The sequence below is a fragment of the Leuciscus leuciscus genome, assembly GCF_965113295.1.
Source record: "Leuciscus leuciscus genome assembly, chromosome: 4".
Taxonomy (NCBI): Eukaryota; Metazoa; Chordata; class Actinopteri; order Cypriniformes; family Leuciscidae; genus Leuciscus; species Leuciscus leuciscus.
The window spans coordinates 19,004,292-19,031,109 of record NC_138728.1 but is presented as its reverse complement, the minus strand read 5'-3'; the positions used below and the strand labels follow the sequence as shown (position 1 = coordinate 19,031,109).

Here is a 26,818-nt window from a genome sequence, read left to right as displayed (position 1 = left end):
ACACACACACACTCTCATTCACTGCTGCTATGTATTGTTTGTCTAATCTGCGTTCTCTCCCTTTCGCTTCAAACATAGCTTCTGCTTACACTAGTGGGTCTGGGAAAGGAGGGCGCCAACCCTCCTACAAAACCAACCGGTGGGCAAAAACGCACTGACTACTTTATCTGTCAATCAACCAACCATTCGTTCGTCTACCCCTATATACACACGTCCCTCTCCCCTCGTTTGTTTCTCTGTCTCACACAAAACCTGGGTTCTTCAGCAAAACATTTTTTGGGGGGTATGTATTGCAACAAGCTGAGTTCTAAAAATTCACTTGACAGAGAATGCTTATAATAAACACACTTAGATTAGTTCACTACAAAAATTAGCAATGCAAATATTTTTAACCTTTGTGTTTTTGAGTAATAGAGTATTTCCTTGTTACCTTAGCAATGCTAACACCAACTTTTTTGCTGGGCTCATGTTCGATTTAAATGGGACCTATTATGCAAAATTCACTTTTACATGGTGTTTGAACAGAAATGTGTGTCGGCAGTGTGTGTACAAAACCACTCTATAATGGTAAAAATCCACCCACTTCTTTTATTTAATCCCCATAAATCATAAGCAGTGCAAATAAGCCGTTTGTAGTTTCTATGCAGTGTGACATCACATTGCACAGGCCCCGCCCACGACTGCTGACAGACTCTGCCGTATTTGCATAGACCCATCCTGGGCATTTAACAGCAGTATCCAAGTAAGAAATATATTCTTATTAAAGCTAATAAAGTTATTTAGTCAAGAGCAGTAAATTATTTTCTGTTTTTCTCATTGTTTGATTCATATTAACAGTATGTATAGCAGTAGGTACTGTATAATACACTGCTTTTTACACAGATCTAATATACACATGCAATTTCTTAACTTGCTGTTTACGTTCACAGACAAAACCGACTGTGTTTATGTGAACGTTGTGTGTTTTTGACATAACCTTGGTTATTATTAAATATGACTTTAAAACACATGCAGATAATACACTTTCATGATGATCTGCAATGTCACTTGAGTGTCCCAGCGATAGAGATGATAATCAAAGCCAAACAGATGTTTTAGTTTTTGTCAGAGTATCCGAGGCAGGAGCTGTACAGGCTCCGCCCTCTTCTGGAAAGTGGGGTGGGGAGCAGAAGCTCATTTGCATTTAAAGATATATGCACGAAAACAGCATTTTTTTCCTTCCACTCAAAAATGGGCATTTACAACATGGTATAATAAATTATCTGTGGGGTATTTTGACCTGAAACTTAACAGGCACATTCTGGGCACACCTGAGACTTATATTACATCTTGTAAAAAGGGGCATAATAGGTCCCCTTTAATGAGAAATCATACATAACCATTATTGATTTAAACAATACATGCCATTTGGCCTGTAACCTGCATTTGGTGCTTAGCAAATCTTAATTTTGGAACCAAAGTATGATAAACTAGCACCTTTGATGGTGGTTTGTTTGGATTTGACGTTTCCGTTCCTCACAGCCCTTTCTCAACGCAAACCAAGAACCGCCCAAACCATCAGTATCTGTGTGTAAACGTTCATCATTCCCCTGACGTTTTCTTCAGTTTCCTTCACTGCGTACTTGAATATCGTGCACATTCTCTGTGTTCCAAAACGTACCTAACACATCCTTTCTCCACATGATTTGTATGTTCACAGTCAGGCTTGAACAGTAAGTGTTGTGTTAATATTTTTTTTATTTTTTTTTAGCTTCTTAAATCCTCAATGTTCCCAATCTGAGCTTTGATTTGACACCAGCCGTGGATGTTTGTGGTTTGTTTTTCTTTGAATGAAGTGTCAACTGTAACTCTTGTTTTATTTGGCAGTTTGGCTCTGCTAAAAGACATTCAGCTGCATGACTGTTGCATTTCAGTGTGTGTTTATATTGTCATGGTTTAAAGACTCCATGAAATGCAGTTTGCATTCCAGAAGAAATTCTCGTTCTACAGATTATTTTATTGTTCATAAATTTGTACACGCCCTGAGAGCAAGAGTCGTCATCAATGTTTTGATCTGTTCCTTATGAAGAGAGAGACTGCTTATACAGTTTTCATGGAGTCTTTAATACCTGTCATTTCTGTGTTGATATTGGCTCTGATTGGCTGCTCTGCTGTCACCCGTGCAGGTAAGGAGGATGAGTTTCCTAAGAAACCATTAGGTCAACTTCCCCCTGAGCCTCCAGGATTGGCGACAGGAGCAACCAATCATGTGGCTAACGGGCAGCCGGTCGGACAGACAGGTGTGGGTCTCCCCCCTCGTGGTCCGAGCCCTGCCGCAAGCACCAGTAAACGAGCAGAGTCTGGTCCCATCACTGATGGAACACCAGAGAGGTACCAAGAGAGTCGGCCACCCAGCTCACTGGACAAGGTGCCTCATCCGGACAAGGTGCCTCATCCAGACAAGAGCGAGAAGGATAGACGGGGTGTGGACACTCAAAAGGAAAGGGTCCCAACCCACATGCCCAACAGCAGTGCAAGAGTTGGTGGGAAGGCGTCGACCCAGAACCAGACAAATCACTCCAACTCTGCTAGATCCAGCATGCGCAGGGAAATTGGACCTCGCTGGGTCAAGCCTTCCGAGGGCAAACTGGAAGCAGTCAAGGCTGCAGCAATTCGGGAAAGCCAGTCTAGTCTAAATACGGGTGTTCCACCCTCGCCCAGCTCCCTAGCTCCAGAGGAAGCCTCCGGGGCACAGCGCCGACCCCATTCTCGCACATTTGTTTCAGGCTCCAACCGCGCTTCCAATGCCTCACAATACGACAATGTCCCGGGACCAGACGGAGAGGTAATGGAAATTATAGAGCTGGAGAAACCACCATCTCGCCCCCCATCCCGACCATACACTGGACCTTCTTTGAGACAAGGCAGTCCCACCCGTTCTCCTAGTGGTGTAACTGGTGTTTCTCCCTTTAGAATGCCCAAACAGAGCATGATGCAATCCAAACCAGAACCTCGTGCACCTCCGCACTATCCACCTGGCATGACGCCTGTCTACACTACCTACATTTCGGATTCTCGGCCAGAGGATAGACTATACGCGACTACGGGACGTGGCTCATCTAACCCTTCGCCTGAGAAAACTCTGATGAACAACAGCTACTTAACCTACCGACGGCCTCCGCCAAACATGCCCCCGCTCAGGGTTTCTCCGGCTGAGCTTTCTTCCCAGATAGACAGTGTTGGTGAGGGCGGGTATTACATGAGACAGCCCACCCGACTGGGGTCTCCTGCTTACCCGCCCACAGAACTGCGTTACGAGGGACACAGACAGAGAGAGGGCTGGTATGGGGACATGGAGGCAGGGCCTCCGCGATCTCCTGTGGGACTACCTCGATCTCCCAGCTTCCAGAAGGCTCAGCTGTCTCCCATTCACCCAGCTCCGGAGTTTAACTTTGCTCCTGCAAATATCTCGGACGCTGTGCTCCATTTCAGAGGACACTACCAAGAGCAATCCAGCAGGCAACAGCTCCCCCCGCTGTTCGGAGGGGCACACTACAGGCAGGCACAGGAGGCCTTCGCATTGCAGGAGTCCATGCTGCTCTGAGAGGGACAGACAGAGACCGAAATAGAGGGATACACTGTATGAGTGATGGCTAGCAAGCAGTTTTCTGTTGGTTTAATGCTTTTGCATTCTGTTTTGTTTGTTTATTTGTTTGTTCGTTTTGTCTGGCAAGTCTTACTAAACAAGAGTTGCCAGTTTCAGTCATTTGTACTGATCAAAGACTGACTGAAGAATTGAATTTTTGTTTTTGCCCGTAAAATAATCTTTAACTGCCGATGTGAGTTATATAACAGAGCTTAAATGTGCAAAGAGAGGTTTTTGTTGTTTGTTTAATTAGTACACTGAGATATTTAAATGGAGGGTTAAAGACAAACTCAGTTACTGATCTATTATCATCTATTTTTTTAATGCATTTCAGACATAAACACATACTTTAGAGGACACTTTATTCCTTGATTGTGAATATATATTTTTAAGAACAAAAATTTGTGTAGGTTAGATACAGTATGGATAATTATGAACAACTAAAACAGTGAACATAATTGCTGTTGGACAGAACATTTTGATGCATCACAACACTGTTCAAATGAAAGTAAAACCCTTGTTTGTAAGGCTTGTTTTTGAGGTTATGTATAAAAATGCAGATGTTTAATTTTAAATTGAAAGGGAAGTTTAGGGGGTATGTGCATTCTCAAAATCTGTTAGGCACTGACCAGCAAGTAGATCTTATATTGTCAGTCCATCAAGGTTAAAACATAAAATAACAGATCAAACCGACTGATACTCGAGTTTGTTCAAATTCACTAACAGATGACTCTGTAACCAAGGGTGAAATAAAGTACATTGGGACGCTTTTGGCAGTCAAAGTGGCCCAATTTACCCAAATTCATCCAATAAATGTCTGTGATGCCCAGTGCAAGTTATGCAGTTAGTTACTGAAAACTCTGTTAGTATTCAATAATATGGCTGCTATTTTGTTGTAGCATGCGGCTGCTGTGTTAAGTTGGTTGTACCTGTGCTGTTACTCAGTGGAATTCTTCTAATAATGGACCTTTTTTTTTATAGCAGAAGATTATCAATTTCAAATTTTACAAAAGCACAGGTTTTACACATTATAACACAATCAACTCATTGAATCTCTACAGATCTATTGAAATTTGTTTCCAGTCCGTGCCATTTCCTAATCTTATTTAGGAAACTAGATTAGGCTGCTAACCCACTAACCTGATTTTGAGTGAATCTTTTCTTTTTTTTTTTTTATCAGCCTACTTGACATGATTGTATGGCATGGCAACACTACCAACTTATTTGACATTCATTTTAATATTACACACCAGTATATTTGCTACTGAATAAGCAGATGGATTATTTCATACTGTAATATACCCTAATGACCAGCCCAAACAGCTTTCAGAACACTCCACACAACACTCACTCATTGTATCCCTTTCTGATGCCATCTGCTATCATACTACAAAAAAAAAAAAAAAAAAACACAATTAAAAAATATATGTTTTATGTCATATTCATGGACAAGCAAACTAATTTATTCTCTGCACTAGAGCCCCAATTGTTTCCTTCTTCCATGCTTGTCTTTTCAGTATATAAACTGGTTTAGTGCATTTCATTTTGACACAGCATTCCAGTTCAGATTATTGGACTGAACATTATGTCTTTGTTTAACTACTAAATGCAACTTGATTATCAGATTTCCCCTTCTCTAATAAAACCACATGGGGTGATAAAAAAATAATATAAAAAACTGGCCACTGTTTTGTTTGTTCTGGCATCTCAAATTGTTTAATGAATGTAATATGTGAGATCTCGTTCAATTCTAGAGACTGCAAAATATTTGGATGTGTGAATGTATTGCAACCACCAGATGTCTCCATCTGCTTGAACACATTGTGCAATTTGAGACAAGAGATCATTTTCAAACTTAACCATTCATGAAGCTGTAGGTAAGGGTGGTGTGGGACCGAAAAATGACACTTAATATAAATGTTTAATCTTTATCGAATGAGACTAATGACTCCTAGTTTAGTTATGTCATTGAATAAATGTCAGAAAAGACATTAAATTCAGGCCCTGGTGACATTTTGGTCATTCATTTTAAACTTTTCACCTTCAAGAAGCTCAACATGTGGAGTATGGCGCTAACGCTTCATTGGTTCAGTTCCTAAACAGACTTACAGATAAATGGGACTTTAATATACTTTAATAATAAGAGTGATTGATGTTTATTATCTCATGATAAAGACATCCTAGATCATTGTTTTCATTTTCCATGACTTCTTTGTTTCAGCCAAACATAGATGTGGAAAATGTTTGTTTTAATTTGTTCAATCTCCAGCTGTGCATCTCATTTAGTATGAAAACCATCTACAGCCACCTCTTGAAAAGCCAAACTTCACATACGAACCAAAACATAGAAGTTGCCTGGTGTTGAAACTAAACTGTATGCGTGTCAACCTTTTTCCTGGAACAAACAGATGACTAGAGGAACCTTCAGGTCACTGGAAACTATTTGTTGTCGTGTTTAAAGTGACATAATTTATGGGCGTCCTGTCAGTTGACTCGAGGCTTGATCTGTTGATTTATGCTGTCAAATTTGTTGATGCGACTCATTGTTTATAAAAACTGACCTAAAAATGAGTCGACCACAGGCCAAATAAAGAGAAAGACCCAACTGAAAGAAACAGCTTAATTCACCCTAAGGTGGTTTAAGCTGGTCTAACTGGTTTTTGACATTTTGAAGACATCAATTTACATCAATAGTACTGAACTATCATTTTTGTAAATAACAGAATTGTGTTTTTATGGTACAGTATATACGCACATGTACCTAGAAACCTCTCGTCAGATGTGGATGTGTACAGACACATACCAGTGTACACCTTCAGATAGATAGCTACATGCATGACCACTCTCTCAGTTTCATACATGAAGCACACTATAGACTAGATTGCAGCTGTCAGGACTAATGATGTGTACATGAGATACTATAGGGTTTTACATTGAAACTGGAATTATGGGCTTTAATAGAGACAGTGTAATGATTAGTCCACTGAAGGAGAGTTGAATTAAACCCATGTGTAGTTTATTACAAAAACAAAACAACTTGACAAACATGACTTGAAACTGAAAATTGGGAACATAAAACTCAACAAACAGCACTTACAGGAAACAAAGCTAAGCGAGAGACAATAACATGTGGGCTGTATATACTTGATCCAGTAATACTAACACTTTCTCTTCTATTTACCAAAAAAAATGTGTACTGCGTTAGATTAAACTGAGAAGGGTCATAGCACTTGCATATTGTTGTTAGTTCAACTGCTTCTATTGTTCTCATTTGTAAGTCGCTATGGATAAAAGCGTCTTCTAAATGCAAATGTAAATGTAAAATACTTAGGACTAATGACATAACAAGACACCTGAAAGCAATGAACCAATGAGAACATGACTCATGAAACAAGGGAACCAATCAGAACCTGACAATAAAGGCTTGTTCGACTTCCTACAGCGCTGCACAGACTGATTGGCGGCTGACTTGAAGCAGTGCATACCGGTTAGAAATTGTGTCCGACTTGAGACAGCGCCGACTCCACATGACTGTGACGTGTGCCATCAAAGTAACGCGAGAGCGATTCGAGAGCAGCCGGCTAATTCAGACTAGGGAAGCACAAGGCGTTATCACATGAAGGCAAGAAAGTCACATTACCAACAGGAACATGACTATGAAAACTTCAAAAATAAAAGACAAGAAAACATGGACATGAAACAAAACCACAACCAACTGCGACAGACATATTTCTTCTTTACTATATTTTCAGATGTTAAAACCCCACTTTCAAGGAGCAAACTGATTTATGCTCCCAACACCCATGCAAAGGCCTTTGTAATGCCCTAACAACCACCATTGTTGATGCGGCTCTGTACACCCTAGCAACAACCTGGTATCCTGACAGCATCTTTTGCACATACACATTTCAGAAATTCTATAGTTAGTATTAATAAGAGTCCCTGGATCAACATCTTTGTTGATCCTGAAACAACATTCCAATCAACGAGTCAGATTTGAGAGACAAGTTATGTCAGTTTATATCAAGTTTCGGCTTACAACCAGGGTTTAGTGCTTCTACATCAGTGTTATTTACCTGTTATGTCCCTCTGATTTTAGGGGTAACTTATGGGTAGGGTTATAGGTTTAGGGGTGAGGATATTGTTAGGACCAAATTTTCGGACAGAAATGTTGTTCCATGGTCGTCAAAATATGTTGACCCAGGAACATGTCTTACAAAATCACGGTGACCATATTCCGTACAGCTCACACTGAGGTCACTTTCGAACCAAGCAGCTTTCTGTTGGTCAACGCGCCAAATTTCACGTGACCAACTTGAAGCCGTTGCCAAAATCTGCATGGGGAAATCTTTAGCCCTCACGCAAACTTCCAAATCACATGGATTCCAATTGAAATGGGCCGCTTAAAAATACGCTGAAAGGTGCGGTCACGTTTACTGTCGCTCGTCGAATTTCCGTGGGCAAAATCCAGTCATTTCAAAAGGAATCCACGTGAAAATTTGCGTTAGAAATTTGAAAATTAGGACATTTGCGTGGAAATCCAAATTTGGCGTGTTGACCAACAGCAAGCTGATTGGTTTGAAAGTGACTTCTGTTTGAGCTGTGCTTCAAACATCACTACACAGCTAAGACTAGACAATGAACTTGTTTTGCCTGGGGAATTGCGTTAATGTGATCTTACCTGAACAATGGTGGTGTGACATCACCTTAATGATAAGCTATTAACCATTTTTGGAGTGTTTTAAGAGGACAGTAATCCTACCTTAGACATGACTCATGTATGAAAACATCACTTATGTTTATGTTTACTTGTGTAATCAAGTTTTGTGTATAGGACAGAAAAAGAGGCAGGAATGTAGGCCACCTTCTGTTATTGGAAAAAAAACAAAACAGCAAATACTTGGTTTTCTTTAGAACGGATAGGTCTAGTTTAAGTTTGTAGAGAAATGACCTTTTTCTTTCTGAGAGCTCACACTTGTTATCCTAGAAACCTGAAGTGGGCCAAGCTAAAGTACCTTTTAGATTATTATAACTCAAATTTATGTGATCTTTTGGACAATTAGTACACATATATTTCCTGTAATCTACTCACTAATATGCAGCATTTCACAGTAGGTGAGGGTAAACTCAGCAGTAAAGAATGTGCTTGCAACCGGTGTGCTATTTATCTGGCTGTACAGTCGCCCTGAGGGACTCTGCTACACCTTGAATTTGACAGCAAAATTCAACAGATCTTCTTATAGTCCAATGAATAAGTTCCACATACTTGAGACAAAATGATATGGTTGCAATCCACTTCATTTTCTTTCTTCTTTGTGTTGCTCTCTTATATTGTATTTTCATGATATGTAATGAATATGTAATGTCTTTTTTTTTCTTTCTTTTTTTTACTGTTTGTTAATAACCCTTTGATGTATGATGTCTATATCTTTAAAACTCAGTTTTAACCATGCATGTTAGATCCAAACTATGTGCACCTTTAACCATTTCCCATAATGTAATCTGACATCTCTTAATTAAATTAAATTAGTTCAAATATATTTGAAACTACTTTAAAAAAGAAAAACTTAGTAGTATTTTTTTTTTTGATCTAATCGTGAACAATATTAAAATATATCATGATTCATGATAGCAATTACGTCAGTCAAAAGTAAAATATGCAAATTGAAGTATATCAAGAATCTTGATTGATCGAGATGTCACGCATTCCTAATAATATGCAAAGTGGTCTTCAGTTAATAGCCTACCTGTCGCTGTACCGACTGCTGAACTGTACTTGTACAATGTACATTTTAAATAGATACAGTAGTTCACTGAACACCATTAAGTTAGTTTAACTTTCAAATGTCACTTATTCAGTGTGTGTGTGTTTGCACGCGCGTCCGCGCGCGCGCGTGTGTAGAGGCGCTCCGCCTCCACCCTCAAGTACACCAAACACACGAGGCTTGCTTGAGTCATTTGAACTCAGCGGTATGAAACAAGACACCTTCATTTCATCAATGACACGAACAGGAGGGGTACATATGAACTTTATTAACATGATGTGAGATGTTATAATGACCGCGGAGTAACTAAACAAACAGGAGAAGGTCTTAAACTGTGCCGGAGAACAACCAACGCACAAGAGGTAAAGCTGCTCATTAACTCATTAATATTAACTACAACATGTACACTTTTGTCAGTGAATATCTTTACGAAGTAATGCAGTTTGTTTCTCTTTTTTAAAAAACATTTTATTTAGGTGCAGTACTTAATTTGTTAAGTACGGTTTTAGTTATTTGTTGATAGATGCTACACGTACTGTATGGTTTAGGACATTTATATCAAACAACAGACCATCACTGTATATTGGTTCCACCACAGTATTATTATTATTATTATTTAATTATATGAGATGCATGGCTACCTAAACAGGTAGGCTATGGGCATAATCTATCTGTCTGTCTGTCCATTGATCTGTCTGTCAGTTGATATATCTATCTTATCTGTTGATCTGTCAATTGATGTTTATCTGTCTGTCAATAGATCTATCTATCTATCTATCTATCTATCTATCTATCTATCTTGCAATCAATAAATGCCCTTACAAAAAGTACTGTGGTGGTTCTATGGAATGAGATGTATAGTAATGCTATAGTAATGAATTTACTGCGTTTACATTGGCCGATAAATTATATTGAATGATTGTTATATTTATTGAATGTGTTTCTAAACCTACAGACTTTTAAAAATATGTGGTATCCATGTTTGACAGACAATGGGATAATAAGGGCACATCACATCATTGTTGTCTCTATTTTTTCTTTCTGGAAGAGGTTCTCGCACTTTTCTATTGTGATGGCTCAAAGGATGTTCGTCTTCACGCTCTGCCTGTACTTATGGTCCTGGCTGTCATCCATTCACGGTCTGGATTTTCGCTATCATAACAGCGTGGAAATGGAGCAGTACTTGAAAGACGTCAACAGGACGTATCCTGAGATCACACATCTACACAGCATCGGACAGTCTGTTGAAGGTAAAACAGCTGTGGTGCAGCGTTAAACACAATCATGACAATAGTTTCCTATGTTTGTCTTCTGTGAGTTAAATTCCTCTCTGTCCGTATGTGTTCCTGCAGAAGAGCACACAGTGTTGTACAGTTTGAGGGCATGTCAATTTTAACAGATGCATGCAACAGGTTCAAACTTATTGCCTGGCCGATCATTAGAGAGCTTATTGTGCAACAAATATTTTTATGAGTCTACAAACAGCAGCAGCAGCAGTACAGTGAGCCATACATGTATCTATATATGTATGCATAAAACACAGTCATCTCATTTGTTTGGCCCGATATACAGTCCCTCAGAACTGGGATTTTTCACTGTTTGCATTGTCTGTGTTTGTGGGATCGAGACAGGGAATGCCAGTCTGTTTATTTTGCTGTGGTCAGGAAAAACTTTTGGCATGCCTTTTTTTAATTTTTTAATTTTATTTAGATTTACAAATTCAGTTTATTAAACATTTTATGTGTGTAACTATTTACAACAAAGCCCAAGATCCGCCCACAATCATAAGACTAAATAAAAATAAATAAATAATATGAAAATAAAATAAAATTTTGACCAAAACAAATAGAAGGATCTCAAAGTCTCAAGATTTCAAACTTTTTGATAAAATCTTAATAAGGTCCAACCAAAATTGTATTGTCCTTCTGGTGGCGCCGTGCACTTTAGCTGTGTGTGGTACATTCCAAAAGAGCAATGTCCAGCAAATAGGACATCCAAAGAGACATAGCTGGGGTAGTTGGTTCCAACCACAGTTTTAGGATAACCTTTTTAGCAGATATTTTATTAATTTATATTGATTAAGGTATTGTCGAACTGCCTTTAAAATAAAAACATTAATTTCTCCCCATATTTACATTTGTGTAAATAAATTTCGATAATAGATGATGCAGATTAATTAAATAATATTACTTATAAGACAAAACATGGCCAAATATATATTTTTTTTTAAACATAGTTGATAGTTGGGCAAGATGTGATCCTTAATAAATGGACAGAAATATTACCAAAAACAAGCTGAATGAGGACAACTCCAAAAATGAATGAGATCATTCTGCATGTAGCCTAAAACCATAAAAAAATATGTAGGTCCGCGCATTTTATTCTGATACGGCACAGAATAAGATATGACATCAGACTCTGTATCGCCTTTAAAAAAAAACATAAATTCAGCATATAACAATTAAATGCAATGCAAACCTGCTGCTTTAAATTTTGCATATTCAGCTTAGAAGAGGTCACACTTCGTAGTGTAATTTGCAAGTCAAAGTTTACCAAAATGCGAAACTTCTTCGCATGAGCTAGCGTGTTTTTTCTTGCATTCGCATGCGTATGAATGGAAGTCAATGGAATTATGAACGAAAGGCGTAGTGTGATGGCACGGAAATTCGGCGGCTGTAGTTTACAACCTCACGCCAGTAGGTGGCGACAGGTTTTAGTTGATTAGTTTCGCGCAAACGAATCACGATTCATTCAGGTGCTTTTCATTGCACTCTTTGTTAGGAACTATTTTTTAAGTATTGTAAAAAAGCAATATTACTCGCAACCGTAGTCTGAATATAATCTGCGCCCTCGTGTCTATGGCCGAATCAACAGCACTCTTACTCATTTGATATTCCTTCAATTTAATTTTATATTTATTTTAATTAGCAAAATGCTCATATGACTGGTATTCATAAGCAGATGCCTTTTAAATTTGTGAATTGTTTACTGACAGTTATTTCATGTTTACATAAACAGTGACCTCAAAAATATTTGGTACTTATTAAATCTGTTTTCAACATTGCATTAATTAATGTGGTTAACTTTAGTCCTGAGAAATACTCTAGCAGTATGTGTTTGCTTATGAGGGGATTATATTAACTATCTAATGCAATGACATTCATATATTACAAGTGTTGCTTAAATGTCCAAAAATTATTTGGGGTCACTTATTAAGGTATATTGGAAACTTTTATAGCAATATTCATTGAGTATCTTTCACTGTCTGATGTAACTGGGAAATTCACATTAGTATCTCTCTGAATGTGCTGCTTTGCTCAAATACAGTACCTAAAGTACTGGTTCCCCTTGAAACGTCCTGTGTAAAGGTGTTGGATACAATCCCATCAGCCATTTCAGTCCCACTACATGTTGATCATAGTTATTAAAACACATTACCCTTACTATGAGTGAAGCCCTACTAGTCATTCATGCATATTGAAACCACAATGCTTTCAATCCTTGAAAGATTGAATCATCTTAGGTTTTAGATTGATATAGTCTACTTGTATTTTAATAATGTTAAAATTGGTTTAATCTCTCTTCCACATCAGATAAACTGTTTTGTTAATTTAGTGACACAACATTTGATAAGGATCTTGGCCTCTGACCGAACTTCACGTCTAGTAGTTTCTAAGCGCCAAATACCAAAACAGTTTAAGTGTAGCAAAGCGGTTCATATCAGCGGCAAAATCACAACTCGCTTGAACACTAGTTTCCCATGGTTCTACTCAGGTGCTTGGAAAGACCAGCCAGTTTTACTCTATTACCCCAACAAAAGGATCCTGGGTAGCTTCAGTGCCATGCTTCAAAGGTCTTTCTCTACGCCTATACGGTCATACTGAAAGAACGTTTTGAAGCAGGCTGTTTTGTCTGGGGATGTTTGAAAGGATAGTTTGCTCATCCCATTTGTTATTTGAAAGGGAAATCAGTGCAGCTAAAGATTTGCTGTTTTTCCACAGACGGTCAATCTGACAGTGTTAAACAGAGGCGGTAAACACTTGCCCGCACAGGAGCACAATGCAGCTCCTGTGCTGAGAGATTGGTATAACAAATAAAGCTGACCTTTGATTTGCATTTGGGTGACAGACAAGAAGACAGTAGTTTTTACAATGAAACAAAATGATTGTCCGGCACTCTTAAGATTCCATGCTAAAGGTTTAGGCTTTTTCTTATTTTAGTGTTGCTCATTCTGGTCCTGTATGACAGTGATTCCCAACCAGATGATTTCGCTCTGTTTAAAGCATACAACTTTACCACTTTTAGAATATTAAAAATATTAGGCTGATGTAAAAAATAATAATAATAGCATTACTATTCAAACGTTTGGGGTCTGCAAGTTAATGTTTTTGAAAAGTCATGCTTACCAAAGATGTATTTATTTGATTAAAAAAAAGAGGAAAAACAGGGGGGGAAAAGAAGAAAAAAAATGCAGCAGCCATTACTAATATTATTCTAATATGCTGATGTGTTGCTCAAACATTTCTAATTATTATCATTGTAGAAATTGAGTGTGCTGCCTATGAGATTTACAAAAAAAAAAAAGTTAAAAAGGGGTGAAATTTCATTGCATACCATAAGACGTAAAACTTGGGAAACTGAGTGATATAACCACTCCCTGCCATTTGTACCCTGTTTTTCCTTTTAATAAAGTACGTTTGTTTAGTTACTGTGTCCGCCTAGCTCACGGTTACGGTGAGTGATGGAGACATTGGCTTATCTTTTGGTGAAGGTGCTGCTAGTCCGTGACATTTTAAGTTGATTTGGTTCATGGATCAGGTTGCTCTTTTTGGCTCAGCACAAAAACATCATTGAGTAGAACACATCCGCTGCCAACTCTCTCTCCCTCCCTCTCTCTCTCTTTCTCTCCTTCGGTTTTCTCCATCTGATTTAGATGCTAATATCATGCTGTACACATTCTCTCAACCTCTGTTTCTACAAGGGTGGTCCTCCGTATCCTTCAGACCAAATCTCGTTTACTTCATCTCTAGACAAGAGGAGTGCCCCAAGGCTGACTCCTGGGCCCACTTTAGTTGATTAAAACCTCAAGTAAACCTCTGCTTCCCCCGTTAAAGATCTCTTTCTGCTAATGTAGGTAGTGCCCAAAGCTAATCCAAGGACACTGCGGAACCATACCATTTCATTTAGCTGATGGAGCCACACTTCAAGAAAGCAACCCCTAATGAAGTTGTTCCCATCTCTTTCATCTCTTGGAAACCTTTGTTACTGGCTGATTGTAAAGCCCATTTCTTCAATCACTTCAGACCTCAAGGACATTGTGAAGCCATTGTGCGCTCTTGCCCTGTCAAGCTAACCCCTTGTCCTAATCCCACTGTGTCGCCTATTTAAGGCCAGGAAATAAGAGACCCGAGCTGACTAGAGGTAATCTAGGACACCAGCTGCTTAGCCTGGAAGACAGTCCTTGTTTGTTGACCGCCCTGTCTCGGCCTAATCAGTGTTACAGTTGCCCACCAGGGTAAGAACGGGGCTGGAGGCTGACTATGATTATCTCTGATGTAATATTATGTTTCTTATGCTTGATTAGTTGGGCCTAATTAGCTAAAGCGCTTGTAGGGTGATTATCAACCCAGACAAATGCCAGTTGTCATTTGGCAACACTGTTGGCTTAATCAAGATTACACTACAGAAATCCTTTAAGCATTCATAATTCTGTACATCATTTTGTCATGTTTGATAAACAGCAGTAATTGGATTTCAGTTCTGGTAGGAAATGCAAAAATAACTTTGTTAATGGAGGAAGTGGCATGTATCGGCTCTTGTGATTTGTGTAATAGGGAGGTTGACTCTTTGTAACCACTGTTGAAGTTGCAATGAATTGGAAGTAGCGACAGATGTTTTCTTAATGTAACTACATCCGAGTCTAACAGATTATTGAAAAATAAAAAAATTACTTGGTTGTTTTTTAAGACTGGTTCATTTGTTACTAAACAGTAATTTTTAAATAGGGAACTAATTCGCTTCAGGCATGTGCACTCAGAAAACTGTATATCAGAAGTTTGAACTGGCAAGGTTTTAAAACACATGCAAATAATAAACTTTGATAATGATGGAACAACTGCATGTGAGTGTAGCGCCACATTAGAAAATTAAAAACCATTTGGATTTCAGTTCTGGAAGGAAATGCAAAAATAACTTTGTTAATGGAGGAAGTGGCATGTATCGGCTCTTGTGGTTTGTGTAATAGGGTGGTTGACTCTTTGTAACCAATGTTGAAGTTGCAATGAATTGGAAGTATCGACAGATGTTTTCTTAATGTAACTACATCCGAGTCTAACAGATTATTGAAAAAGAAAAAAATTACTTGGTTGTTTTTTAAGACTGGTTCATTTGTTTACTAAACAGTAATTTTTAAATAGGGAACTAATGCGCTTCAGGCATGTGCACTCAGAAAACTGTATATCAGAAGTTTGAACTGGCAAGGTTTTAAAACACATGCAAATAATAAACTTTGATAATGATGGAACAACTGCATCTGAGTGTAGCGCCACATTAGAAAATTAAAAACCATAATAATAAAAAAAACAGCAACTGCAACTGATAGACTTTGCACTGTACTACACTAATGATCTCTATGTAAAGGCAGATTGTGGAGACATTTTAATCTTTCACCATCTAATATAGTCATGCTGTACACCTTAAACTTGGTTCTATGCATCGGTTGTTGATTGAATTTTCAGATGTGGACGTTGCACTCAAAAGTTAAAGCAGATTACATGATAATGAAGTCCTGCCTACATCATCTGTCATTTTCACTGGAAGGTCCAGCTATGACATTTTCATTAAACATTATGTGGTCAAAACATTTTCTTTTTTTAAATAAAACCCATGACCGGTGGTTTGTTCACAGTACGATCTATAGCTTGCAATTAGAAAATAACTGGGGTGAAATTTCATTGCATGCCAACTTTAAGGAGTCAAATTTAAATCTCACAACAACAAAAAAACACATCAGAGATCACTCCTACTCTTTTGTTGCTTTGGGAATAAAAGTCCAGGTGCTTTAATAGCTGGGCTGATATTATTACAGTATATTGATGCGTATTGGACCAGAAGTCCATTGACTTTTCCGATGACATGGAGACTTGGCTGTAAATGTGAATAATTATATTTTCTTTTCTCTGTTTGGAGGTTTTGTGTGAAACTGTGAACAGGACTGTAAAAATGTCATCAAATCAGTGCTGACAATGCCAAACCAAGCTGTTAAAGTTCTCAATCGATGGTATGTGTGAACAAAGCCATACTATTAGGCATGCACGTTGGAGCATGTTTAAGGTTGTGATGCTCTGTACTACTGTAAGAAGTCTGCTTTCAATGAGTTTGACCCAGTCACAGAGTTTGACGCAATTAGGGCTTGTTCACACAGAACGCGTTTTTGCTTTGAAAAACGCAAGACGCGGGCAGTGGAAACGCAAGATCTTGAGATGCTTTTTTTAAAAGTTAAACTGATATTAACTTTTTTTAGAATGATGTATCATTCGCGAGGTGCTGCAAAAGACGCAAGGCGCGAATGCAACGGTTATACACGTCCGTCTAGCGCGACTTTACATAGAAAAACAATATAAAAATGTAGCACATTTGAATGGAATAAATGCGTTCTGTGTGAATGGCGCCTTAGACTTACAAGTAAATTTCATGGACTGTGTGACATCATGAACAACTGTATAAATTGTGCATTCAACAGCATTTTGGTGGTGAAAAAAAGATGCCTTTACCAGAAAAGTTAATCCAGTAAATTAGTGTAAAAGTTGCTATCTGTTGGAGGTAGAGAACCTGACACTCTTTCTAAAAGTAACTAAAGAAACTATTGTGGACTTGGAGAGAGGCCCCCTAGTGAGAGTGAAAGGCTTCAAGTATCTCAAGGTCCACACCTCAGAGAGCTTTACATGGACCACACACACCACAGATTAGTTTGGAGGCCACAATAGTACCTCTACCTTTGGTGCCTGGGGATGTACCGGATGGTCCCCATGATCTTTGTAAAGGTGCACAATTAAAAATGTTCTCACAGGTAGACCTACTGACTGGTGTGTAAGTTCCACACACACAAAAAAATGGTAGGATGTGTGGATGGGGGTATACATTTATGCATTTTAAGTTGTCTGGAGGGCAAAAATTGGATAGCATTAGCTTTAAAATCATGTATTTTCACTTTTGTCTGTGTCAGTGAAGAAAAGTGAACACATGGCCGTGAAGAGTTGCATTAGTTTTTTTGGAACGACACAATTACAATAAATAACTGAATTTTCACTCAGGTGAACTATTCATTCAGATTTTACAGACCAGCCATGGACGTACTGTACTGTACTGCAAAGGTTACAGCGGTTTCTTGTCAAAAAGAGAAAATATTTGGATTTTTATTTTTTAATATATAGCCTATATATAACAAAAAAAAGACTAAGTGACTGTCCTAACCATAACCTATCAACACACTTGTCAAAGCCACATGTTTTACCTGTTGTGGTGTAGGTCTATATATGCATTACAAGTGAATTAACTGAAAGGCTGTCAGGAAAGTGTAACCAAATTCATTCACAATATGCACACATTCATTCTTAATATGCCTAGTATGTTATAAATGGCTCTGGTTGAGTTGTTTGCATCCCTGAAAATTAGGCTACTGCTAGTCGTTTAACATCTCGATAGCACTTTATTTTACAGTCCTGTTCATACTTATTATAGTAATATCTATAACTGGGTAAAAACTAATAACACTAAGTACACGTAAGGTCATGTACTGTAAAATAAAGTGCAACCTATCGTAGGCTACAACAGTTTAGCATAGCATGCACCAATGCTAAATTTGCTATATACGGTAAACATTATGTTCACAACTTGTAATAATTACTTCAATGAGCTCATTGTTTCTGCTTTAAATTAATACATGACGTTAGCTAACTGCGTGATTTATATATGTACATTTCTGAAATGCATAACTTAGACACAGTCACCTCTGATAACAGATGTAGACATGCATTTTCTGTAAAGCTGCTTTAAAACGATATGTATTGTGAAATGCGCTATACAAGTAAATGTGAATTGAATTCGCTACGGGCATCTTACATCTCAATTGCAGGATGTAAGTTCAGCTTTGCCGTCACAGGAATACATTTCATTTAAAAAATATTAAAATAGTTTTAGTAAACTGTAATATTACAGTAATCTTGGTTTGGATGACTGTTTCTCTTTTCAAGCTCATCTTGAAGATGTATTTCTTTTAGTTTGTTCTGAAGCAAGCATGCTTTAACTTGCTCAGTGAATGTGAGATCTCCATATTCAGTAGTCCTCTGAGAGACAGAGACCGAGACAGACAAATAGAGTGAATAAGAGCTAGACGTGAGATTACACGGGATTGGGTTGCCAGGTGCCTGCCCAAACTGTGCAAAAACATTATTTGAGTATCTGGTTAACCCTGAAAACACAGTGAGACATTAATCATGTGACCGGCACAAGATCCACACTACTTAATTCAGTTGCAAATGCACTGATTCACTAATTGAAACATTTGTTTGCAGTCGATTAACATTTACATTTTGTCTTTCTAGGAAGAGAACTCTGGGTCTTAATACTGGGTCAACATCCGAGAGAACACAGAACAGGCATCCCGGAATTCAAATATGTGGGAAACATGCACGGAAACGAGGTAATGCAGCCGTGTTCCTTTTGTTATTTAGTACAGGACATGGATATATTTTCACTAGGTCTTGCATTGTAAGCAGTTCAGTATTACCGATCCGCTTCTAAAGAACCCAGTCTGGCATGTCTGTTTTCTTTAGATCGGGCTAAATTAGGAATTGGAGGCTTCTTTAAATAGATCCAGCTCTTCGTTTGTTTAGTTTTTTTTCTTCTTCTTTTTTGTTGTTTGGGCGAGAAGGGGCCAGCGCTGGTCTGAAGGGGCGTATTTGGTGAGGGGTGTGTGGGAAAAGCGGTCTGTGCACAAAAGCATTACAGTCCGAGGAACCGGCCGGGACGCCAGTGAGGAGCAGTGGACTGTGACCCTCACTGGGAAAAAAAAATAAAAAAAATAAAATACAAGGTCGGCTGTATAGGGGGGATCTTTTCACCAATGTGCTCCGCCTCCACACCCACTCAGAACTATTGTGAATTCAGTACTTCCTGTCTTTGTGAGAAGACTAAACCAAATTTGCTGAAGAAAAACTGTGGTTGGAATTACTATTGGAGGAATGGGCTGGAAAAGCTTTAGGAGAGAGATTTTTTGGGGAAAAAAGGGTCACACTTTAGATTAGGGTACAATTCTTACTCTTAACTAAATATTAACTATAGCCGCGTTTCCACCGCAGGAACTAGTAACTTTGGGGTGGGACTCGGTGTGTTTCGACCACAGGAATCAGGGTCTAAATGAAGTTCTGGGTAAAAATTTCCCCCTCAGAAAGTCCCTGCCTGCGAGGTAGTACTTTTTCAAAGTTCAGGAACTTTCGGGGGTGGGACTTGGGTGCCAAACATGCTGATTGGTTGAGTTCATGCTGCATTTTGATTGGTTGACTCCACGCAGCTTTTAATTTCAACCACCATTTTTACCTGTTGTGGTGCGTGCAGTCCTACGTCATCGGACTAATTTGTTTAATCTTCACGGTACTTTAGCCCGCGGTGGAAACGCAAAAAGCAACAGGTCTAGGGAAAAAAAAAGTTCCTGGGACAAATTGTCCCGGGTAATTTCGGTGGAAACGCTGCTTATGACTTTTATTGCCTCAATAAAATCCTAATTACTGCTTGTTAATAGTTAGTAAGGTAGTTGTTAAGTTTAGGTATTGGGTAGGAATATGGGATGTAGAATATGGTAATGCAGAATAAGGCATTAATATTTGTTTTATAAGTACTAATAAACAGCCAATATCCTAGTGATGTGCTAATAACCAACTAATTGGACCCTAAACTAAAGTATTACCAAAAATATACTTTGCAGGGATGACTATCCACCTCTACTGCATTTTAAATTAGGCCTATGGGTGGCACTTCTGGTTTGGGGAATCAAAAAGACTGAAACAACTCATTTCAAATAGGGTTGCACTTCAGTTAATCCTTATCCATCAGTTTGACTGAATAAGCATACATTTTCCATCATGTTCTATTTTTATCCATCAGGAAAATAATGTCAATCTTGACATTTTAATGTGACATTGGTATCATAAGAATACTTGTGATAAGGGCTATTTTCAGTTTGCTGTGTTCTGTTCTCCCAGATTAGTTTATTTTTCGATGGATATGAAAAGGACAACAGATGCTGCAGTATTGTGGTCTACTCTCCTGATTTAATGGACATATCCTATAAATAATTTACTGGAATGCAGTAAGAATCTCTTGTTTTCTCCCCAAATTCTCATTCACATCTCTTTAAACGGTTTGTTTTCACTCAAGCAATTTAAAGGTTAAATCGGTTCTCAACCAATGTGCATTCTAGTTAGAAACTCTGACTTGAGACTACGCTGACACCATGTGACTGTGACGTATGCCTTTAAAATACTACGAAAGCTATTCCAGAGCAGTCGGCTGGCTCATTCTGTGCAGTTTCTCCAGAACGGCTGCACAAGCTCTGATGTTTAATGATGACAGCGATGACGTGTGTTTCGTGTTTGTTCTGACACCTTTAGTTCCGCTAATGCCGACAAATCCAAGTTTTTAAAACCAAAAAAAATCATGCAATCTTAATCTTATATTGTTTTATTGGTATTTAAATAAATTTGGAATTAGAATTTAAATTAAGTTATTGCACATATGTGCACTGTACATAAAGCAGCATAAAGTACTGAATTTAGTGCTACTGTTGCTGCATAAAAATGTCTTGTATTTGACATATTTAATCAAATCCACTTTGCATACTTCATCAATCCGAACGTCACCAAGGGAAGCAATTTCTGAATTGACGGCTCCGTTTTCAACTCTTTCCCCAACGGCAAGCAGCGAATCTTTCTGATCTGTTAAATCCAGCCAAAGTCCAAGTTCCTTTGGGATGTTTTGCCTTTTGATTTGACTTAGACTTTAGTCAAATAAGCAACCACCTAGAATCCAATAGCAACACATTAAAAAACACTGTGAACATCTGTGATCATCTTAGAACATCATCATTTTACATACTGCAGTATTCTGTGTCATTTTGTAGTCGTTTTTTTTAAGTAATTTTTTTTGTAATATAAAAATAACACAATTCAGCTTCAAAAGATTTCACGTATATTAGTAGCTACTGTACCTTTGTCAAGTTACCTTCTAAATTTAGCCAGTCAAAGCTTTACTTGTCTGGCACCGTGGTGCCACCTAATGAGACCGCATCCTGTCTGACCTTTTCAAATCACGCAAATGCAAGGAAGAGAGCATTTCATAAAACTGTAAACATGTAAACATTACTCAAATTAGTCACGTAAGCATTAACGATCAGCATCCATGAGTCATCTCATGAAAAGAGGTGTGCCAGATCTTTGATACACCACTAAAGTGTTCCTATAATGGTCTGAGTCTCTTAATGACCCCATAAGACAGAACATGATCCTTTTGTTTAAACCTGAATGGCAAAAAGTCCCTTTTAAACTTCTAGCTAAAGAGAGTGTACAGACTGTAAACACAGACAGGGCTAGTATGGATTACGGAGGGATGAAAGAGGAGAAGAGAGGGGAATTATGCATTACATTAATGCATTACTCAGATTAAACGTAAATAATTGCATTACTTCGGGCATCATTTATCAGACAAACAGAATTAATCTGTGTTGAATCTATTGCAACAATTGCTTGTTTGTTCTTGAAGCTCAATTAAAGAGCATACCTTTAGCAATATCAAGCAAGGTTGTACGTTTCTCAGTTTGTGTTTTTATTGGGAAATGTTTCTTTATGCATTCAGGAGACGCTTTTACTCAGTGCATTAAAGGCAAATGGTTTTACAAACGATTTGGATGAATTTGTTCAGCTCATGTTTCATGATTGAAAGGTAAGTTTATTTATATAGCACATTTCATACACAATGGTAATTCAAAGTGCTTTACATAGAAGAAATTAAAATAATCAAAAGAAATAAGAATAATTAAAACAGTTTAGAATAAAAAATCAAATCAAATAGTACAAACAGTCAGACGAACAGTGGCACAGTACTCATTAGGGCTGTCACTTTACATTCGAAAATCGATTGCACAATCGATCGGACCAACCAATACAAGTTTCGAAAACGAAAATAGGGAATCAATATTAACGGCCTTCTCTCGGAGCGCGTCCAGCTCGTTGCGATACGCCCACAGTGAACGCGCGTCACACAGCAACTGCAGGTTCTGACAAACACACATAACAGCAAATTATAGCCTACTTCTGCATAACGTATCTCTTTTTACAACAAAAATGTGAATTCTGCCAGTATTCAGACAGTCTCATGCATACAGATACAGAAGGGCTACAGTCGCCTACATAGGTGAAATTTGTTTGACATTTCTAATCGTAAACACAGCCATGTTGAAGACTGCACCGCAGCAGAGCCATAGAGACAAAAAAAAGTTGCGACACTCCTTGATGTCGCCGCTATGGCTGTCACGTGGTTCATGTAAGCCCCAATAGTTCCAAAACATACGCTGGCTGTCATGTTCTTCTATGGGACAGACAGCAGCGATTGCATTATTGAACGGTAAATATAAAATAAAACGCACACCCAAGTACTTTTTCAGCTGTTATTGCATTATTGCATTTTGTTAATGTCAGTTTTGCATTTGGAGAGGCAGGATGACAACGAAATACTGTAGGCTATATTACTTGGATAAGTTTTAGGCTATATTTTTGGAGGGAAAAGCTTAGTGTTCATGTTCGCATGGGTAGTAGCACTGGCTTTAGCGGCTCTAACTTAACTTGTCCATATCATTCATCTGATGATGGATGTCTCATGATATTTATTTTAGCACTACTGGGCTGTATTAGGCTATTGATTCCCATGATTTTGCTTATAAATTCCGATTCAGCCATTAGCCTACCTTCGTGATCACGCAAAGAGGTCTGACATGGTGGTCCGTTCAGAATTCGCTTAGAAGCTAGCTCCCTTCTTCTGATGAAAGTGGCCACCCCCAGGACCACAACGTGAAACATGATCATGTTAAGACTAAGAATATAATTTTAAGATTAAGCCATACACATATTATCAAAACTATAACAGATTAAAAATGAATTTACGCTTTTATGTTTGGGTCTATAGGTAAGTGCAGAGTGAAGATTTTCCTCTATGGCTCTGGGTTAGTGTACAGAGTAGGCTAAGAGTAAGGGTAGCTGTAACTCAATCCAAGTAACTTAAGCAATTAACTAACAAAACACTTGTAACTTCTGTTACAGCTATTGAGACATCAATTAAGCATGGCTGATACAAATGAAGGTTTTCAAATAAAATATTTTTTATTAAACAATGACAAACAAAAATGTGTGCTTGTGTGAGTGTGTGTGAACAAGAAAAACAAAAACCAGGGGCAGGTGATCCATGAAACAGACAGGACTGGTGATGGCCATAACAATCCTAGAGGTCCAGCATTGTTCTCACAAGCCGCTTCACTCAAGACAACAAAACATAATGAAAAGTTAGTATATCCCAAAAATTAAATTAAATAAAAGTTGCTATAAAGGTGATAGCGATTCATTACCGAACTAATTAGATGCTACCTTCACAGCTGGCGAAGTCGCGCTAGCTAACTAGCAAGCAGGCAATGATAGAAAATTGGTTGAAACAACCAAGATAAAATATAAATAATTACGCTGTGCATATACAAATGAAGACCAGTATAAGCATCGCAAAGGGCCTCTGATACAATATAGACAGTTGACAATTCAAAAGAGGTCGATATTTCAGCAACTTACCTCTGGAACAACTCGACGCGCAGCAATGTAAGTGAATGGTGTCCAACGCCCAAATGACAGTGTTTGGAACTAATCCGATCTTCAAATCCCGGAAGTAGGCGGTTAAAAGCGCCGCCATTTTTTACAACGGAGGTCTATGGGAGTGTCGCAACTCTTTCTCTCTATGGCTCTGCACCGCAGTAATATTTTTAATTGATGTTATGGCAGTCCACTCTGCTTATTATTTTTCGAGAATGTTGCACTCCTGTTTGTCATTGTGCACGAAACTTCACGCCAATAAATCATCAGAAATATTGCTGACTTGTGCGCGTCTCAATCGCCCTCTTTACGTTCGTCCTAATGCCTGTTAGTTGTCCGTGGATTGGCCTATATTTGAGTCTGGATTTGAATGTGACCACTGTAGGAGCACATGATCTCTTCTGGAAGCTGGTTCCAGCTGCGGCTGGCATAATAGCTAAAAGCGGACTCGCCATGCTTACAGTGAACCCTTGGTATTTCTAGTTGATGTGATCCTAATGAACTGAGTGATCTGTTGGGTTATATTCAGTTTCAACAGGATGGCCTCCACCCAAACAAACTAAGGCTGATTCGGTCTGTGTTCGATCACATTCATCTCGTTTGGAGATTCCTCATCTACATTCATTAATACTTCAAATCCGTTCTCAAGATGTATAGGCAGTGGTAGGAAACTAGTGTTTGCAATCCCTGTCAGAGCCGTATCTGGGGTAGAGGATGCTACTGCGGCAATATGTGATGCTCGTGACAATCTGATGTCTCGAGTGCCTTTGGGTCTCGCTCCCTGTTTGTGCCATCGATTAGTGAGTTGATCAGTTACGGCTTGTTTCTCTACACTCAGTATGGCCTGTCGAGGAGCACTAGATTCATGGGACTCACCGGCTGTATGCTGGGGACATCCATGACGAAGCTCTGTTGTGTGTTCCGTCTGGTTTGGTGGTCCCGTAAGTAACTTTGTTTCAAGAACTGCAATCCTTTGTAAAAGTCTGTGGCAGTTTGTGCAGCAAGTAGATTCTTGAACCCAGAAGAGGCATTTTGTCTCTTGTCCTTTTGAATGTAGGCTGTTGTTGGTGACGTTCTTGGTGTGTTGCTATGCTGTTGGTAAAGTGTTCTAGAATGTGCTGGTTGATTGCTTACTGACTTTGCATTTAAGGATGTACCGAAATTAAAATTTTGGGCCGAAACCGAGAGTGAAACCTGAGTGCTGAATGCTGAGCGGCAGGCGGCCGAAATTTCGGTGCATCCCTAAATGCGTGTCTTGAGCGTTTTAAACTGTTTTCCTTTATTGGCGTAAGCGGCTTAAGAATACACAGATCGATATTTGCCCTGATTTTTTCCGGTCATGTAAACACCTTAACTTTTTTTGTTATATGTGTAATATGTAACAGGAAAGCATCCTTACTGCAGCTTTAGGTGCATCCAACCAGAGTTAGTGTTTCACTGTAGGAAAGGTAAAAATATGTCATACACTCTGACTCTTCCTCGACCAAAGTAAAAATTGTTTTATATATAATTCAGAATGTAAAAAAAGAAGCAGGAATGAACTATATACATATCCTATATTGAATATTAACATCCAATAGTGTAAATCGCGGCAGCAGCTTCAGGTTGGTAATCCAAGGCATTGTTGTTTATCTTTACTTCCGGGGTTCTTCCCACCGGAGCCTCACTTTCGATTTCAAAATGGCGGCTGCGTGAAATCAGCGTATGGAGGCTGTATTGGAGTGTTTTGATAGTATTTTGGGTGCTGGGTCATATCGCTATACCTACACCATACAACTATACAATTTTCAGAAAGAGAAAGCTGAAAATCATCAGAAGAGCAAAACAAAAAGAATAATTAGATGGAGATGGATGACATCATCCAAATGAAAACCTTAATTATTTTTGAAAAACAATTGCGCACTCTTAATATGAAAATATCAAAAAGCTGCACCATTTGAGAAGCATTCATGTCTGTAACATAAACAGACATGCCATAATTGAATACCAAGTATAGGAGCTACTCCTATCATCTTCGAAGTATCATCTACAGGCATGTCAAATCAGCATTATTTTAAGTAACCATTAAGTAACCAACAGTGAGAGAGAAATTCACGGAAAGCTAAAGTCTAGTGACTGTGTTAACACAGTCAAATGACCTTCGGCCTTAGTGCAGTGTGACCGACTTGTCTTTTTCCAGCTCTGGTTTTACTTCAATCTTAAATTATTCTGCTGCACGCTGCTCCGGCCAGAGCGGACTCACCGCCTGCTCAAGCTGTGCTGCATGAAAGCACGATTGTGAATATACAAACTGATCTTAGTCCTACCGGAGGTTTTCAACAGTGGCCCCTTTTTTTCCTCTCTCTCTCTCTCTCTCTCTCTCTCTCTCTCTCTCTCTCTCTCTCTCTCTCTCGATTAGACCCTCAAAAATGTTGTTCAAACAGTAGCATGATCTTTTTTTTATTGTAAAAAACGAGTCAGTGTTTAAGTGGTCTTGACATGAAGCTGTGGGTATAATGTGTGTCTGTTTATTTAAATCTCTTGTTGTC

General features: G+C 38.5%; 2 protein-coding genes across 4 annotated transcripts in view; both read left to right on the top strand.

The window, feature by feature from the left end:
• The window catches only part of usp6nl (USP6 N-terminal like), a 64,568-nt gene extending 59,278 nt beyond the window's left edge, over positions 1-5,290 (top strand). For all 3 annotated transcript variants that reach the window (XM_082168210.1, XM_082168208.1, XM_082168209.1), the window contains one exon: positions 2,166-5,290. In XM_082168210.1, the coding sequence (XP_082024336.1) occupies positions 2,166-3,583 (1,418 nt within the window). In that variant the 3' untranslated portion in view covers positions 3,584-5,290. The remainder of the gene's footprint in view (positions 1-2,165) is intronic.
• A 4,273-nt stretch (positions 5,291-9,563) lies between these two features.
• cpm (carboxypeptidase M) overlaps positions 9,564-26,818 on the top strand; it is a 41,327-nt gene continuing 24,072 nt past the window's right edge. The window contains exons 1-3 of the mRNA XM_082168282.1: positions 9,564-9,752; positions 10,439-10,640; positions 18,993-19,090. Of these exons, the coding sequence (XP_082024408.1) occupies positions 10,463-10,640; positions 18,993-19,090 (276 nt within the window). The 5' untranslated portion in view covers positions 9,564-9,752; positions 10,439-10,462. The remainder of the gene's footprint in view (positions 9,753-10,438; positions 10,641-18,992; positions 19,091-26,818) is intronic.